Below are 17435 nucleotides of genomic sequence, written 5' to 3' on the forward strand. Positions count from 1 at the left end.
TATCTGATCCTACTTATACGAACAATTCAGCAAAGGTAACTCAGTTGTTGCACTGTAAAATTAGCTGATACTACCTTTTGCACTTTAACTGAAGTAGGATTTTAAATGCGTGACTTTTAATTATTATTTTTATATGTGTGTGTTTTTTGCTCAGATAAAGGATCTAAGTGCTTCTTCCACTCCTGCTCTAGAGGAATCACTTGTTCCTGTTCACAACAACCAAAAATGTCATGAAAGACCCAGTGACAAACTCTGATGGCTGGTTCACTGTGATCGACATTCAGGGGTTGAACGTGGTACGGCCCCTTCCCTGTCCTTTCAGTGGAAGTTCAATGGCACACACCCAATCTGAAGCCAGCCAGGGGGGGGGGGGGGTTAGGGGGAACTCGCTGTAAACCCGGGTGTCACGGTTGCTCCGCCCTCACATCATCCATCGGGTACACTCACCCAGCGATGACAGTCAGCAGCCTGTGATGTGGTTCCCCAGGCCTGTTTATTCTTTGGAAACCCACTAAAAGTAGCATTGGATGGTAAGCTCACCAAAAGGCCCCAGTGCTATTATAGGAGCACTTTGGGTTGAGTTTTGATCTGGTGGGTTTGTAAATAAGGCCCTGCCTTGCTTGCGGGGCACCACTTTTTGGGCTATATTGTTTAGTTTGACCTGAAGGAAGCTTTTTGATATGGATGGTGATTTGTAACCTGGAACAAAATGTATAGTCCAAAATTGATATGACTTGTGGTGTTTAGGATTGTGTACTGCATGAGTCCATCAGTGTATGTTTTTCATAATGTTGATGTTGATGGACAAAGGCCTACAAAATGTACCCTGCTCTACTTTCCTACATCTTACTGAAGGATAGATTGTATTCTTTTCCAGGGTCTTTATTTACCCCTGAAAGTCAGTATAACTTTTAAATCTAAATGAGTCCCATAAATTCGTCAACTCCCCGAATTTTTTTCAGTTGTGGTTTTTAGTGTGAGCTATAATCATTTCTCATCTTTCTTTGTCTCTGTGTCTATCTGTCTATTTGTGTGTAACAACACACACACACAAATCCACAGACACACACTAACACACTGTGTTTCTCCTTTTCCAGCGAGAGCTTCTGATGCAAGGACGGCAATCTGTAATCTGTAGTAATTGCATGTTGCAGAAAAACATTTTTCCGCTGTGGTAATCGCTGCAATATGTGCAGTTGCGTTGCCAAAGTGACAGCACCCCCACCCCCTACAGACACACACATGCACACACTAGAGTATCCTGACTCACTCTGACTTTGCCAAATGTGTCCAGCTAAGATTTTGAAGCCCGCTGCTCAGGATGGCCGGGAGATAAAGACATACAGACATGCAACTAAAGCATTGTGACAATCTTGCAACTGGTAAGCACACACACACACACACCTGTGGTGCTGTCATGCTGCATTCACCTTCTGCAAAAGATTTACAGTTCCTGCCAGTGACAGTTTAACTGCCATGCAGCCCCGGTGCCAAAGCCCTGCCAGAGCCCTGCCAGAGCCCAGCTGCCACACACAGATCAGGAGACAAATCTTTCACAGGAGCCACATCAATTCACTCTCCCTGCTCCTTTTTAACAGTGCAAGCAGGTGATGAAATTACCCAGAGTCTAATACTAATCACTGAATATCACTTGTAAATCCATCTTGGAAGATTCAGTCATTTGTCAGAGTTCCCCCCCCTGATTAGTGGAAGTTGTAGCCACATTAAATGTAGAAAGTGTAGTGACGGTCTGTGGCTGAACCATTGATGCATATTTATCAAACCATTGTCTACCATTTTACCACTCTGACACCAGTGTCTACCCTGCTCTACTGGACTGCGGCGCAGGTTTATGAGGTCATCACCACCAAGAGACTGAGGGAAAACTATGGTCTATATTTCAGTTGCTCTTCTCACCACCTCAGCAAATAATCTCTCACACTTTCTCGCTCTCTCTCTTTTCTCACTCTCTCTCGCCCACTGTCATTGCAGCTCAGTAGCGCTGCACACTTATGATATCATTATCCACTGCGTCATCAACAGAGCCCCAAAATATTTCAGACCAGTTGGGCTTTCTTACGTTGCACTCGTCAATGTGTAACCACACACAACTAGCATAAGGACAAGTAATACTCAGAGACATTTATAGATACACAGCACAGACACCAAGATTGCAACCAGACTGTGTGTGCAAACCTTTTCCTCTCTGGGCTGCTAGTCTGACTGCTGAAGCCATCCAACCTCCCAGCAGTTGAACTTCCCTGTGTCTCTAATGGAGTCTCTCTGTCAGATCAAACAGCGCCTACTGACGAGGAGAGGAGACAGATCGCAGTGCTGGAAGCCGTTCAGTCTGACAGCCCGAACACGTTTGACTGGCAACGCAGCCTGTGTCTCTTCCATTGCTAGATATCCCACACAAATATAGTAGCGCCACCAGAGAGGGGAAGAGGGGCTGAAGAGCAGGGGGGGGGTAAAGGGAGCATGTGCCTGTCGGCTCAGAAAATAAGTTGTGAGACGCCCCCCTTGCACAAAGGCAAAGCCCCACAGCTCAGTCTTTTTCTCAAAATGAAATCGCATGTGAGTTGAATATTAGGAAGTACGCATGGCTTCCAGCAACCACCAAGCCATTATAGCAGAGCCTGTAAACCACATTTCACCAGCAGACAATGCCCCTTTGTGCTAGCTGTGTGGCTGTCCCCTCACTGGAACCCAAAAAGAAGCCATACGCGTTTAAAGACTTTGGAGATTAGAGTGAAGACGTGAGGAAAAGGGATGAAGATGAAGTGTCAGTTTTAGATCCCTGGTTAATTAGTGGCAGTCATGTCAGGAGGGGCACGCAGGACAGTCTGCCCTCATTTAGCCCCATTGCGAGGGGGACCTTTGATGTGGTTGCACATGGAATGCTGTTGTTCATTCCTCTCTGCAACAAAAGCCACATGTTTTTATTTTTTGAGACTAGGTCCCTGTTACTTCGAACTATGAAGGAACACGGTGAAGTCTGTAACGCATGAAATGAATGGCATGAACTCTAACCAGCATAACATAAGTCAGAAAGGACTCTGCCAACCAGGCATTAGGCCAAATGTATTGTTTTTAGCTGCATTGTGTATTGGATTTTAATGGTTTTAAGGTGATAACTCTCTGCTGCTGTGTGCATGTATACCACTCCACAAACACACTCAAGAGTAGCCTCATGTGAACACACGAGTACACATCATCTACACGTTTCCAACTTTTTAAACTATTGTCATCCGTGTTTGTCCCTTTCAACTCCTTTCATCGCTCTTAAGGGACTCTTTCAAAAAGGGGTCATTTCAGGTTCTGCCAAACTCGTTCAAGTAGAAATAGACTTCAAAGAGGCCCCAAATTTTGAATTTGCATTTTTTTCCCTCTTCAGAGGGGTTCAGCCTCCTAAGAACCATCTGACTCGCCGCAGAATCCAACCAGAGTTGAGCAGGAACCTGGTGCTAGTTTCCTGACAAGTGTCCGTGCCACTTTCCTCTGTAGACGTGAGACAACTCTTGGAAAGCACTCGACTGGCCCTCTGGGCTTTTCGTTGTAAGGAAACAAGGGTGTGGCGACTCTCAGCCTGCAAGCCAAGGAGCTCAGGAGAGCACTTAGACACGTAATATTGTCATCCCTAATTTCTAAACTTTTGCACATTAAGAGATTATTGTCAATCATTCCAATTGATTTCAAATGAAATGAATCATCTCCAAATGTCAATGAGGCGTTCAGCCGAGGCTGCACAGAGTCACTCTGTTGCATAGCTTACTACTCCGTTTCTGTGATGCTTTTGGGCTTCATTCCCAGCTCTAGATTAAGCAAACCTAATTGGAGGCTAAAACTTATTTTCAATGGAGTCCCTCCATTCAAAGCATTGCTTGACTCAAGACTTGGCTTAATTGAAGTCCGGGAAACCAACCACCGGGGAAACCTGTGTGTCCGAAGTGACTGGATGTTTCCTCTCATCATCTCCTTTGCTAATCAGTAGTGGCGTTGCCCATGTACAGTTAGCACTCCTGGCCACACGGAGCTAGCATAGTGAGGCAGGACTTTTCCCTCTTTGACTCAGAGCCTGAGGCGTCCATTGAGGCTTTGCTGTAACTGCACACTAATCCCCTGATTGCTGTGTTTAGGCCCGGCACGTCGCTGCTCCACGTCAAGGCGGCCGCGGCTAACGACGAGCTAATGACACCACGATGACAAGGAGCGTTTGTAAACCCAATCAGTAGCTTGGAGTCTGGCTGCCTGGTGATTAGGTTAATCAAACTCCATACTGACTGAATGACTGGCTCGCTGTCTGCCTCTTATGTCATCACACTGATTAAAGGGGAAAAGTTGTGTTCAAGTCCGTCAGGCCTCAAACACAAACGTCTTTCTGCCAGGTTGGCAGCTTTAGCAAAGCTAGCTGTTAAGAGAGCTCTGATGACTCCCGGTTCAATTGAGGACCATCTTAATCAATTTATTTTCTTCATTCACTATTTTTTGGATACTGTTGGGTTTGTTACCTTGCCTTTAATCACGTTGTATCTTACAGGAAAGGCTCACTGGTTAAGAATGCTTCAGTCCTGTCAGTAACCACAATATAGGCTACAATAGGTTAAATATTTTTTTAAGGAGACACAAATTGTCCCTTTTATAAAATCAAGAAAGTAGCCACTGATATTTTTCAGTGTAGTCCTCTGCTGTTTAGTCACCATGTGAGCTATTTTGCTCTACTAAGGCATCGGGAGACCATATGTTATTCCTGACCAGCTATTACAGTGAGGTCAGACAGCATTTAGAGGGGGAAATCGTCACGGTCATCATGTTGACATACGCTACTCCTCTCTGACTCAGCATGGTTAAAAAAGATTCAGACGTGTGCAAGTACACGCAACAGTTGCACCTTGCGCGTGTGTACCGTCAACGATCCCGGTACGTTTCTGCTTGTGACGGCTGCGTCTGTGACCGTGAGAAGAGTATGTGCAGCAGACAGCGTGACCTCACGGCAGACACACTATGGAGAAGAGATGGAGGGGCCACTTCTGCTGCACAGCTGAGGGGGAATCCCTGGTGTTTTCTAGTGAGCCAATACAGAAGTGAGCAGCTGTACGGGCTCGCTAAAGTTTACTTCAGGGCAAAACCCGCTGCGATACACCGATAATAGATCATTTGGTAAATGTTGTATGAATTTCAAAAAGTTAAAAAGTTCACATAAGTGTTGTCAATTTTCTCATCTGACTCTTAGCTACAAAGCAAATGCTCAAATTTGCGTCCTCCCTCTGCAGTGGAGTGAGTCAAAAAGCACAATTAGGTGGCCCATTACCGATGAAGTGAAAACAGTCCGTTATTTGTACCCCCCCAATGAGTTGGCCAAGAGAAAACTAAAATCCCAACGCTGTCTCCACAAAGGTCAATTCCTGGTGGTTAAAGTTGGGTTTGAGGGGAGGGAAAAAGCAGCCCCAAAACATCTTTTATTGCAGCAATGACAATTAACTGTATGTAAACAAGTTGAGAAGAGAAAATTCTGGGAAAATGGAGGAAAATGGAGAATCCGAAAACATTTCATAGCCTGCAGCCAGTCGCATCCTATCATTAGCTGCATTTTTCCTTCACCATAATTAAGTTTTTTTCTTTATTGCTTATGGGAATAGGGATAAGCTATAAGGATGTTTTGAGCAAGATTAAAGTTGCTCATAATGATGTGAAGATTCAGTCTGGAGGATGGATTTTGTTTGTCTGTGAAAAACATTCCTTTTAATCCTTTGATGGTGACAGAATGAGTTCCTCTGGTCCTTAGATCTTTGCTAAACTTTCACACATGATAAAATAAAACCCTCTGCACCTCCTGTGTTCCATCTGATGTTAAAAAAAAGAAAAGAAAAAAGTTTCTCTCTGCTGATATGTTTCTGAACATGTGGGATCTCCATAAGTTTGAGTCATTTTATGTGCTGCCGACCAGACCCATGCCCGCCCATTAAAGTAATTTGTGGGTTAGAATGCATCTGTAATGTTAAAAACAAAAGTGCACAGCAATCGACGTTGTGCTTAGTCACAGAGAGCTTTTGCTTCTCCCCTTTCTTACTGTAACAGAATGGTTGTTGTTGACAACATCTGTTATAGGGAGGGGTCTCAACAATAAGTCTTCTCCTTCTGAGTCAAACCCAGGTCACAGTTCTCTTATTATTCTGGAAATAAACTGAACCTGTGATGAAACAAATGTTTTACTTCAGGTTTAACTGAATGGCAAATCCTATTATATGTATGTCGTAAATCGCAAGCAACTTTCACACACCAATGCAATTGCCGCATAAATTTAGGTTAATAATACATAAATTAGCTTACAATAACATGTGTTTTTTTCTACGAACCCAGCCTTACCATGTAATAAGCTGTGGGGCTGGCCTGTGGTTTAGGGCGTAGGTTTAAAACAAAATTAAGCAAGAGAAATTTGCGAGAAAGGCTTTTCCTTAATTTAGTCGTCCGCCATGCAGAAAGAATGACATCATGAGGAGCCTAATAACAGTGATGTGGGTTTAATCTCTTTAACTTAAGTTTTTTTTTTTATGAAATATTATCAGCTCGTAAGTAAAGCAAATGAACCATAACGGAATGAGTCACAGAAATGGAAGAGCCTCATCCGGTATGGGCATTACATTAAAAATAAAAAATAAAACATGAAGCTAAAGCATTTTACATTGTGATCATTTCCATCTTATCCAATTACGCAAGCATTTTCAAAGTCTGCATATTTTCCTGGCTACATGTAGTTTGTTCCTGTTTCGACGGCTTCAGTTAAAGAAGCTGGTCTAGACATTAATAATTCCTCTTACAGCACTTGCATCATATCTGGACATTTCTGTCTTTCACACCAATTATTTTAACCGCCTTTTTTTTTTAAATGATCATTTAAAACTGTTGTAGATATTCACTCCTTTTTTGGGGGGAGTGGGGGTTCCATCTGAAGGTGACCTCGGTGAATGTGTTCAGCATACATCCCCCATCCCAAGTTCACTGCTGCCATGCACAATCAGATCACAGAGTTTAACATGCAGACTAACTCTGGATGAACTGTGTTAAAGGGGGACGAGGCGCCGCACCGAGTGCTCTTCCTGCCTGCTTGGCCCAACACCAGCCTCTAGATCATATTTGCACCCCACACTGGATACTGCTTCAGGGTCCACGCACCTACAGTTTACTTTCCAGGCAAATTACAGAAACAACCCCACCACCCTACCTCCAGGATTGTTTGTTGATAGAAGTTTCTCAACCTTTCAGAACACTTTTTATGAAAACTAAATTAGAGAAGAAACTTTTGCGGCATAAATCCATTTTATCAGATTGGCAGTAAATCTAAATCTGGCCCCCGCGGTCGCTCAGCGACCACCAGAAAATTGTATTTACTACTACACTTAGCACGACTTTAACCTTGACCAACGCAACGCGGAGCATAATGGTTCGAGCCAAGAGTGTACAAGGGCGGAGGCAGGTTTGGGGATTAGTCGACCGCATAATCAGAACGCCCCTCTGCATACTCTACCTGGAAGCCATCTTACTGGCAACCCCTGAAAGTGTTCCCCATGAAGTCGTGTTGACAGACGGTGAAAACTGCGAGGCGGACCAAAAAGTAAATAAGTACCTCGAAAAACGTTTACAGCCCTAATCAAGTCCAGAGCATTCCATCTATCCAATATGCCTTCAGAGTTTTATAAATAGATATTATGCTCGGCTAAATTGAAGACAGGATTTTCGCCGCTCTCTGGCTGTCATGAGTTTTTTATTATTTGCTTTCACTTTAGAATATTGAAACTCTTAATATCTGGTTACAGATTCCAGCCCGCTCAGCCCGCTCTTCATGTTTTGGCCTCACTCGGGGGGCCTCACACTCAGCAGGATTTGGAATGGGCTCCAATCAAGCATGTTAATTTAAGAGAGGAGGAAAAAAGCATCACCATATGACTTTGTTATTAATAAATTCACCAGAGGCCAGCCATGTGTTCTGTCAAATTTATAGCCCTTTCCTTTTTTTGAGCTACTGTATAGCGCCTTTTTATTTGTCAGTGGTTCTGAGCTAGAAATTCGCCTTGAGTTTTATCCCCTGCGAATGACTCATTTTGATGCATTTATAGTGTCCTTTTCTCACACTCTGCATGTGTCTGTCCCCGAAAAACTACAACAAACCAACCAGACCACCTCCCAGAATCCTCCAAAATAACCTCGCTACAACTGTGGTGAGGCATGGCGCGTTTCTCACACACAAGCCCTCACTTCCATTCATAAGCCAAACATATAAAACCATTCCCACCCTAATAAACCCGGGCCTTTTTCTCTGCTGCCACAAAAGGGAGCTGGCTCCCAAGAGCGTAACACTCTTAAATAAAAATGGACCCCTGTATTAAACAGCTTGCAGGGAACACGGCGCACCTTCCAACTGGAGGGGAAATGTGGTGACAGAAACTGAGCCAAAAGAGCCATGACCATGGCCCAATCACAGCTGCTATAAACCAGGTACCCCACATGATGCAAACGCTGCCAACATGGCAGGATCGGAAAACTCAGTAAAGTTTATACAATTCTGCTTCACAGGGGGAAAGTCCGGTGCTTTTTTTGGAGCTTACTGATTTATAAAAAAATAAAAAAAGTGTGAAAGTGACTCAAAAAATTTTGCTCTCGGATTAAATAGTGCTGCTTCTGTGTGAGGGTTAGCAGGTGTAGCCTCATTGTGGTTATTATCAGTGAACTGCAGCAGCACTGCGAGTCTGCATCAGATTAACGCCTGCTTGACGCAAAGCTCTCTCGCTCTCTTTCTCTTTCTGTCTCTTCGAAGAACGTACTATTTGTGAGACCATTAGCTTTTTCTCGTGCTCGATAACCGGTTTGAAAGCCATGAGAACGAGAGACGCTCTTTGTGACTCTGTGTGCATGTGTCATATGTTCTACGTGTGTGTGTGTGAGTGGGTGTCTGTCTGCCTGAGCTTCAGCAGAGGACTGAGGTTTCTGAGGTGAGGCGTCCTCTCGCTTCTCACGCGAAGTGCATCTGATGTTGCACATCACATGCCTACATGTGTTGTCTGTCTGCACTGTGAGATAGGCTGAGATGTACAGTTACTAATATAACACCTACACTACACACTGATAGAATATGTTTGGTGCTGATATTTGTGATCGTGCCTATAGCCTTTTTTTTCTTGACAAATGACAATTTTGCAAGACTATTTAAATTACTCAATTTCAAAGAGGAATTTACAATTTTATTTTCAGAAATTCAGGAACTTTAATGAGTGCATTTTCTTGTTGTGAAATATTTCAAATGAAAAACAGTGAATGAGTGATTGCTTACAGCGCTGTTTCCTGACATCTGATTAAATGAACACATCATTTCCATAAGCTTCATGTCACAGAGTATTACAGTCAGAGCCCGGGAAGTCAGACATTTAACAGTCTCCTTGATTCTCTCTAACCGTTCCTCTTAATTTCAGTTTGATTTGAGTCTGAAAAAAAGAAGAGAGGACTTGCCAAATTGCTTTGCCTGTGTAATGCAAGTTGTTAAACTAACCGCTTGGGTATTTTGCTTACATGAGGTAGTCCCGATTCAAAATGCTTTTCAGATTGAACTGGCGGATTTAATGACTCTTGGTCTTTGTTCTCTCACAGTTCGGTTTCAGCCTCCTGACAGAACGAATTGTAAAAGGATATTGCATATTCGCTAATGATTTCCAATGGATGATTACAGTTCTAAATGCTCGTCTCGTTCCCCCTGCTCTTGACCTACTGTCTCACATCCCATCTCACTGCTCTTGCTGGGGTTCAAAATCAGAATCAGGCGCCCGCAAGCGCATTACATTAGAGGTTGAAACGGCAAAAAAAAAAAAAAGCCTGACGGACGGCATTGCATGAAACCTGATGTCGGTGACACTCTGATCTGTAAACAGTGAGGAGATAAAGGGCTGCAGATCCAGCGGTTACAGAGAAGAAAGGGGGAGAAGTGAGGGGGGGGGGGGGTGAGCCTTGTCAGGAGGAAACTATAAATGCCTGGTTGTCTGTAGAAGCTGTGAGAACACTGGAACATCATCCCCTGTCACTGCGGTTCCACTGAGGATATCAGAGGATTGCTCTCATGTGAGGCGCAGATGTACGGCGTGTGTGTCTGACTGCACGCGTGTGTTTGTGTGTGTGTGTGTGTGTGTGTGTGTGTCAGGCTCCAGAGATTTTAAGATATACTCTGCAAACAATTAGGAGCTGGTAGTTCTTCTCCTGTGGCTGTCTCTAATTAACACTGCAACGAGGCCTTAATTGGGATAGAGATTTTTTTTTTTTTTTTTGTGTGTGTGTTTTTTCCCCCCGGCTGGCTTTCGGTGGCTGTCTCGGCGGTTGTGTGACAAACACTGGGAACAACTGGCCTCCATCAGATTAACAACTTCTATGTCAAGACTACTTAATGTTTGTGTTCTCAAGGGGGTTCAACAGCACTTGCAGGAATAAACTCGACAAGTATTCTTTTTAAATCAGGCAACACTTTTAAACTCTACCTCTTCTCCACTTAAGTTGCGAGTAAAAGCTATCTGATTGGAATTACCATGGCAACAAATGGCCTCTTCGTTGAGGCCGGCGTTTAGCGTCGCAGAGTATAGTGCACTCACCTCACCACACAGACCAAAAGTACCTCCTGGAAGTAAAGCAGAGTGAGAGAGCTTAATATGTTTTTTTTCTTTGCTCTTTTATTGTATTGCCGGGTTCCAGTAAAGGGTCCAGTCACATGGAGCCTCTGAGCTCGTGTTCTCACAGTGAGAGCGCCGAGTCTCACTTGATAATGAATGTCTGTGGTGAGAATCCCATTATAGCGCTACTCCATCAAGCCTACAGAAAACACAAGAGCGGCGAGGCAAAGGCATTTACGGGGGCCGTATCAGTCAAGTGGACGAGAGGGCTACCGTGCAAATCAGATCCTCCTTTGTGAACCTATATCTCAGCACACGTTGGGTGTGTGTGTATGGACAGAGAGATAGATGCATTCACACACTATTCAATAAAACAACCACATAGTTCAGTTGGTGTTAATGCTTCATTGTCAAAAGAAAGAAGTTGTCAAACCGACACAGCTGCACATTCATATCAATGGGACAGTGGGTGGGATGGAGTGGGGTGAGTAAAGAGAAAAGAGGGGGGGGGGTGAGGGAGGGAGGGAGGGGAGGATCAGAACTCACCTCTGAGTAGACTGCTGCTGTAGTTGGAGAAGGAGTCAAAGATGCTGTTGGAGGCCATGACAGGGATGTCGGAACGGTGCGGAGCCCTCGCTGCAGATCTTGGGGATGGGGAGAAAAAGAAAGGAGGAGAGATTGAGACACTGATACGAAGCACAAGAGAGAAATTATAGAGATGAGAAGAGAAGAGAGAGATGGAAGGAAGGAGAGCAGAGAGGACAAAACTCCTGGAGCTCAGAGCCCCGTTTGCAACCAAGAATCTAGGGTTTGCGACTACCGCAGGAATCCCAAGCCACAAGCCTGCAGAGAGAGCAGCAGCATGTGTTAGCAGCAGCACCGTGCAGGAGACGTTTGAGAGAAGAGTGGAGGAGAAGACGGGTCAGAAGAAAGAAAGACAAGAAAAGAAGAGAAAGAAAGAGGAGGCAGTTGAGAGAGGAGCAGTTTAAACGAAGGCTACAGCGGCAGCACTCACATCTCCAGGTGTCTATAGGTGGAACTCACCAGGGCTGGAGATGAGGGGGGGCCCACCTAGCGGATCCCCGGTGGTGGTGGAAGCGGGCCGGCGTGGAGGGCTGGGTTTGTGGTCCTCTGTCACTGAGGGGGGGCTGAGGGTCTGAGGTTAGGCAGCTAGTCTGACAGCGTGGTCTTTCTCTCTCTCTTTCTCCCTCACGGCGGTGGTGGCCTGACTGGAGCGTCAGTGCTAGTAAAAAGGCTAAAAGCCACAGTCTATCTGCATCCTCCTCGCCATCCTCCACACAGAGACACACACACTCCTCTCCGTGAGTGGTTGGAGCCCACGTCACATGTCACGTGAGGTCACCGGGCCTCTCCCTCCCACCCTCCTTCCCCTCCCTCCCCCTTCTCTCCTATCGTCTTTTGCTTGTTCTCTGGTTTCTCTGCTTTGTTTTTTTTTTCAACTTTTCCATGATTCGTCTTCTCTGAGCCACCGTGCTTCACTCTCACTTTTTTCGACGGTCGTCCAAGTTTTGGAAAGATTCTATTTTCTTTTAGGTTCAAACCAGGCAGCGGCCTGCGCCACTGCGGCTCGCTGAGGATTTGAACAGAGCACTGAAACCACTGTGGAAGAACTGGAGAGGCATTCAACTGTATTAGGCCAAACAAACACAAGAAAAATAGAGAGAATTAAGACATAAGTGAATCAGAGTAGAGAGAACGAGAGAGAAAATGAGAGATAAGTGTGGCTTCAGCCGCTGCTGTAGACAGGAAAGTGTCCGCCTGTAACTGCTAAACTACGCTGAGTGCGTTGTTCCTGACTGTCTGTATGTCCTGTTCTAGTTTTATGTTTCTCTGCCTACCAACACATCTGTGTTTGTAAGAACCGGTGGTTTTGGGCCTCCACCCTCACTTACCACTTGATAGTATCATAATCTAAGTCTCATTAAAAGCAGCACTGCAAGTTGCTCGATTCTACCTCTGCTCCCCTCCTGTTCTCCGTTGTCAGTACCTTTCAGGTTTATACTCCTTCCATCATTTACAATTGTTTTTTTTTCTATCCTTATTTTTTTCCTTTTTTTTTTTTTTTTCTTTTCCTGTATTTCATTTGAATATCACCACAGTTCACTTGGCTCTGCTGCCTTGTAAATATTAAAACCCCACCAGAAACACGTCTCTCTCCCCCTCTGAAAGTGCAAAGCAACTAAACCTTATTGTGGTTTTCACACTTTTTCATAGCCCAGGTTCGTTAACTACCCTCCACTGTATCCGCTTTGGATGTGATCTGCTCAGTGTTGCCTTGGAAAGTATTTTTTTTCCAGTTATTTATTTGAAAGTCTCTTTTGCAGAAGAAAACAGGAAATGATTCATATTGCTTCAGATTCATACAGCAGTGAACTGGTGAGCAGTGATGAATGTGCAGTCAGAGAGAAAGACCAACTGTTTGCTGTGCTACTGTTAACTTGACAGTCTACAAGAGAATGTGTTTGTTTCTGTTTGTGTTTATGAGTGCAAAAATCCCTGGCATTTCCAAAACCAGTGGCATCTGCACTTCCTCTCTCCTTTCTCCTGTCTCTCAGTGACACACTGACCACGTCTGGCCATGGGACATCAGACCCAAACCACCGTCTGGTCACTCATGTGACCCAATTGCTTTCATGGGAAACCTGTGTGTACGAGAGTTTGTGTGTGTGTGTGTGTGTGTGTGTGTGTGTGTGTGTGTGTGTGTGTGTGTGTGTGTGTGTGTGTGTGTGTGTGTACGAGAGTGTGTGTGTACGAGAAAGTGTGTGTGTGTGTGTGTGTGTGTGTGTGTGTGTGTGTACGTTTCTGTCCTGTTTCTGTTTCACACTGCTTTGTGTATGGATGTCAGCCCACGTTGTCCTCTTCTAATTGCTGGACAAAACTGCAACATGGACCACAGCATGTGTATATACAGTACCATGTTCTGAGTGTGTGTGTGTGTGTGTGTGTGTGAGAGAGAGAGAGGAAGAGAGAGAGAGAGTTTGCCGCTCTTCTTGGTAGCCCGCACTGCCCTGTAAATGAGCAGTTGCCGTTGAGTTAGGCGGCAGCGCGGGCTAAATGACACGGCGCGTCGGCAAGTGTGGCCGAACACTGAGGCCACAGCCGCGGCCCCAGGGCTTTTATCAGTCCCTCCACGCGGCCACTACAGGCCTCTGACTTAACCTCACACACAGCGAGGCTTCCTCTTCTCACACCTCTGCTGCCTCTCGACATGGCCCGGGCCCCGGCCTGCCAGCCCAGGGACAGATTACAGCTCTGTGTCTCCCTGCCGAGCAGTCAGGGCCCACAGGGAAAAATGATGACTGAGCCTTTGTGTTGGATTATTTGTTAAGATTCTTTAGATTAAAAGAATTAGGTAGTTGTAAGACATTAGAAGTTTGTTTTTTTGTGCTTTACGCCAGGAGTGGGGGGTCTCTGCAGGGCTCTGCTCTGCTCTCATCTGTGTTTGTTTAGAAAAGGGGACGCTTGAGAGTGCACAGTACTGGTTTCACAGTACAGGGGGCTTGCGGTTGTTTCAGTTTATAATAATTTTTACGTGCATGTATTTGTGCAAAGGGAGACACGCTCGCTGGTAGTTCTGTTTTTTCAGATTTCATTTAAGTGTGTAATATATTTCTCCCAGTTTTCACAAGGGGAGACTGTTCCAGATTATTGTTATTATTTCCTTGTTTTAGGCCATTTGTGGAAAGAGACGTTTCATCTGTATTTTCAATGAGGAATAGAGAAAAGCAAAACAAATATACGGCCATCCCACAGCATTGTGCAAGAACGGGAATTGGCTCCATTGTAGTCCTAACTTGACATTTGAAGAAAGCGCTGGAGTCGAAGCCTTTTTTCTCCGTCCCTCAGTCCGCTCTGTGTTTTTTCTTCTTTGTCTAGGTAAACATCTGCTTCATGTTTTTGAAATGTATCTCTGCACTGCCCATGACCGTGAGGGGAAAAATAGTCTGAAGATCATTGTGGCCGTCGTTCTCTCAATTCTTTTTTTTCCCCTGCCCAGGCCTTGTTTATCAAGCCCCTGTATTTAAGCTTAATATAACTCCTGTTTTGCTGAGAAAACTGTGGTGGTTTAATCACTGTCAGTGGTCCTACGCCTCTCGGGTGTGGCTCGCGAGGCAAAAAGGACCCAGTGCGGTCGTGCGTCCAGCTGCAAAGGGGCTTATTTTGTGGTCTAAAAATTGCAGGCTTCCCCATATGTTCCCTATAAACGTGGAATGCAGCGTGGGACTTGAGGAGGCTTTTATAATGAAGTGGCCGTCATTGCATCAAACACCATGGTCCTGCCTGCCTTGAGGATAGGCCCTGGGAGCCCGCTTTTTGGGCCGCACGCTCGGGTCCGATGTCCTACCGGTTCACTAGCACCTCATACTGCTTCTTTGCTTCTAATTATATTACACCGCTCATTCCATTGACTGATGTTCCTGTCCCCTTTCAAAGCTGCAGACCCACAGATTATTGTTGTGATTAATGAGACAGAGAGAAGGTCTCCGTTTACTTTACCTGAAGTTTTAAATATACTGCTATAACTACTGTAGGTACTTGACGCTTTTAACCGACAAATTTCTTCTTGAAGTTCTCAAGCTAATTCTGAGTATTTTCAGAAGCAGCCCCCCCGCCCCCAGATAGGAAGTTTGCACAAGACAGTGTGAGAAACAAAAATATTACCCATGTAAGAAGTCCAATAAACTAGTGTTAAGACATCTGCAGACAAACTGCTGAAACTGTTACTCCAAAGAGAGAAGTTCTCAGAAAATATATTACAAATGAATTCCCAGTAACCAGCTCAGCATTAACCTGTGTGTGTGTGTGTGTGTGTGTGTGTGTGTGTGTGTGTGTGTGTGTGTGTGTGTGTGTGTGTGTGTGTGTGTGTGTGTGTGTGTGTGTGTGTGTGTGTGTGTCTATATGCGAATGTCTGTGTTGTTGTCATTGTAAGCGAGGCACTCCCACATTCAGTGGTTTTACCATGCAGCATCACGGTTGGAAGCGATAACCGGGCCCATTATTTATTTATTGGCTCCAGCAGACATGGAGACTTGACTGTGGTAACCACACAGAAAGGAGGGGAGCTGGGAGTGTTGTGACGCCACACACCAAGCAGGCCGTATCCCAGAGTTCCCTTGGAGCTTTGCATGTACACACACAGTAACCCGTGGCGGGACCAGGACAAAAGAAAAGTCTGTGCTGGTGCCGTAACAGTCGGAGAGTACAAAACTGTCACTGCAACGTGGATATTTCTGGAGCAAGGCGATACGGCAGAGATCACTGTCAGGAACAATGATCAGAGATAAGCTATGAGGACAGATAAGATTGAAGATCATGATTAAAGGGCACGGCGTAGTGACAGCTGCCGGGTGAGGGATGTGCCAGTGTTCCATGCTGTGCAATATTGCACCTCTGGCACCTGCTGCAGCTCTTAAAGACAAACGTACCATGTTTACAGGTAGTAAACCCTGCTTCCTACCCCCCTTTCACCCAAGCTCTTCCTGTTATTCAGAAAACTGTGCCAACGCAAAGACCGCGCATCCAGCCTTCCTTTACAGCTAGTCAATTCAAAACCTCCACAACCCACCGGTTCAGTTCAAATTTAAATCGATTTTGTTTCATCAGTCATTCCTCAATTGTAATAATTCAGTTGTTTATATTTATAGGTATTCAAGAGAAGCAATTGGAGTTAAGCTTTCAGTGTTTTTTTTTTTTTTATTTATATTTGAGTTAAGGTGATTTCTGGTACTTTAATGATAACTAAGCTGTTGGACTGAATATTTTAAGGCAGAGCTAGGCAAGAGTTTATCGCAGTTTAAAGTTAAAACAATTACATAATTATGTTCATCATCTTATTCTATTTATTCCAAGCTAACCTCAACGAGAGTACATTTATGTATTTATGAATGTTGGCAATTCTTTAAACGTAAGAGAAGCAACACACACCACATGTTTTTCTTTGTTATCTTCACTTAGACAGAGGGTTTAAGTCTGTTTTTAGAAGATCCGATGAGCATAGTAATCTGGGATTTACTCTGATCCCTTTATCTGGTTTTCAGATATAAATAATGCTGCTTTCAAGTGTTGGCGATAATATGCAACACATGTGACATATTGGCTGCTAAATGTGCATTTTATTTAGTATATTACTTTGAGAAGAAAAAAACGAAGCAGGAAGGAGAGTGATAAAACAAACGGAGCACCTCTTTAGTTGAAAGTTTGTTTTGGTTCCGAATGCTTATCGCCCTGTGCCTGTGTGTTTTGTGAACGACTTGTCTTCCCCAGAGTGGTAAATTTACACTCCGCTTTGAGGTACACAGAGGCACCACATCATGGCGGCGGAGCAGCTGTAGGGTGAAGCACTGCAGCCTCACATAAAAGCGCACGTAAACCCTAAACCTCAGTTACCCCAAATGCCCCAACGCTCGTCACACACACACACACACACACACACACACACACACACACACACACACACACACACACACACACACACACACACACACACACACAGCCCCAGCCAGACCAGAATAGAGCAGAATAGTCTTGCCACAAACCCGACTGATCCCGCTGACCTCACCAGCATCACCAGGATCTTTTGAGCAAACACAGGTGGAATGCTGCAACCTTACATTGTCTTTTTTTTTGGTCGTTATAACTCATAAGAACATGCATACTTAGGGGTTTCGCTTTGCAGAGTTGCAGTTAGTACATCTCATCTCATGTTATATTACCTGTGCGTGTAATGCGTGCGCAAATACGTATTTCCTGTGGTGCAGACATGGGTTTGAA

At 44.7% G+C, this 17435-nt stretch overlaps 1 protein-coding gene across 4 annotated transcripts in view; it reads right to left on the reverse strand.

The window, feature by feature from the left end:
* The window catches only part of runx3 (RUNX family transcription factor 3), a 49473-nt gene extending 37599 nt beyond the window's left edge, over positions 1–11874 (reverse strand). For 2 of the 4 annotated variants that reach the window (XM_080042874.1, XM_080042873.1), the window contains exons 1-2: positions 11688–11873; positions 11190–11287 (exon numbers count right to left, since the gene is read on the reverse strand). In XM_080042874.1, the coding sequence (XP_079899000.1) occupies positions 11190–11247 (58 nt within the window). In that variant the 5' untranslated portion in view covers positions 11248–11287; positions 11688–11873. Of the gene's footprint in view, positions 1–11189; positions 11288–11687 lie in introns of all 4 variants that reach the window. The other 2 variants (XM_080042875.1, XM_080042872.1) reach the window with 2 other exon arrangements.
* Between the last annotated feature and the right edge of the window lie 5561 nt (positions 11875–17435).

The sequence above is a fragment of the Ammodytes marinus genome (assembly GCF_949987685.1).
Source record: "Ammodytes marinus genome assembly, chromosome: 15".
Lineage (NCBI taxonomy): Eukaryota > Metazoa > Chordata > Actinopteri > Uranoscopiformes > Ammodytidae > Ammodytes > Ammodytes marinus.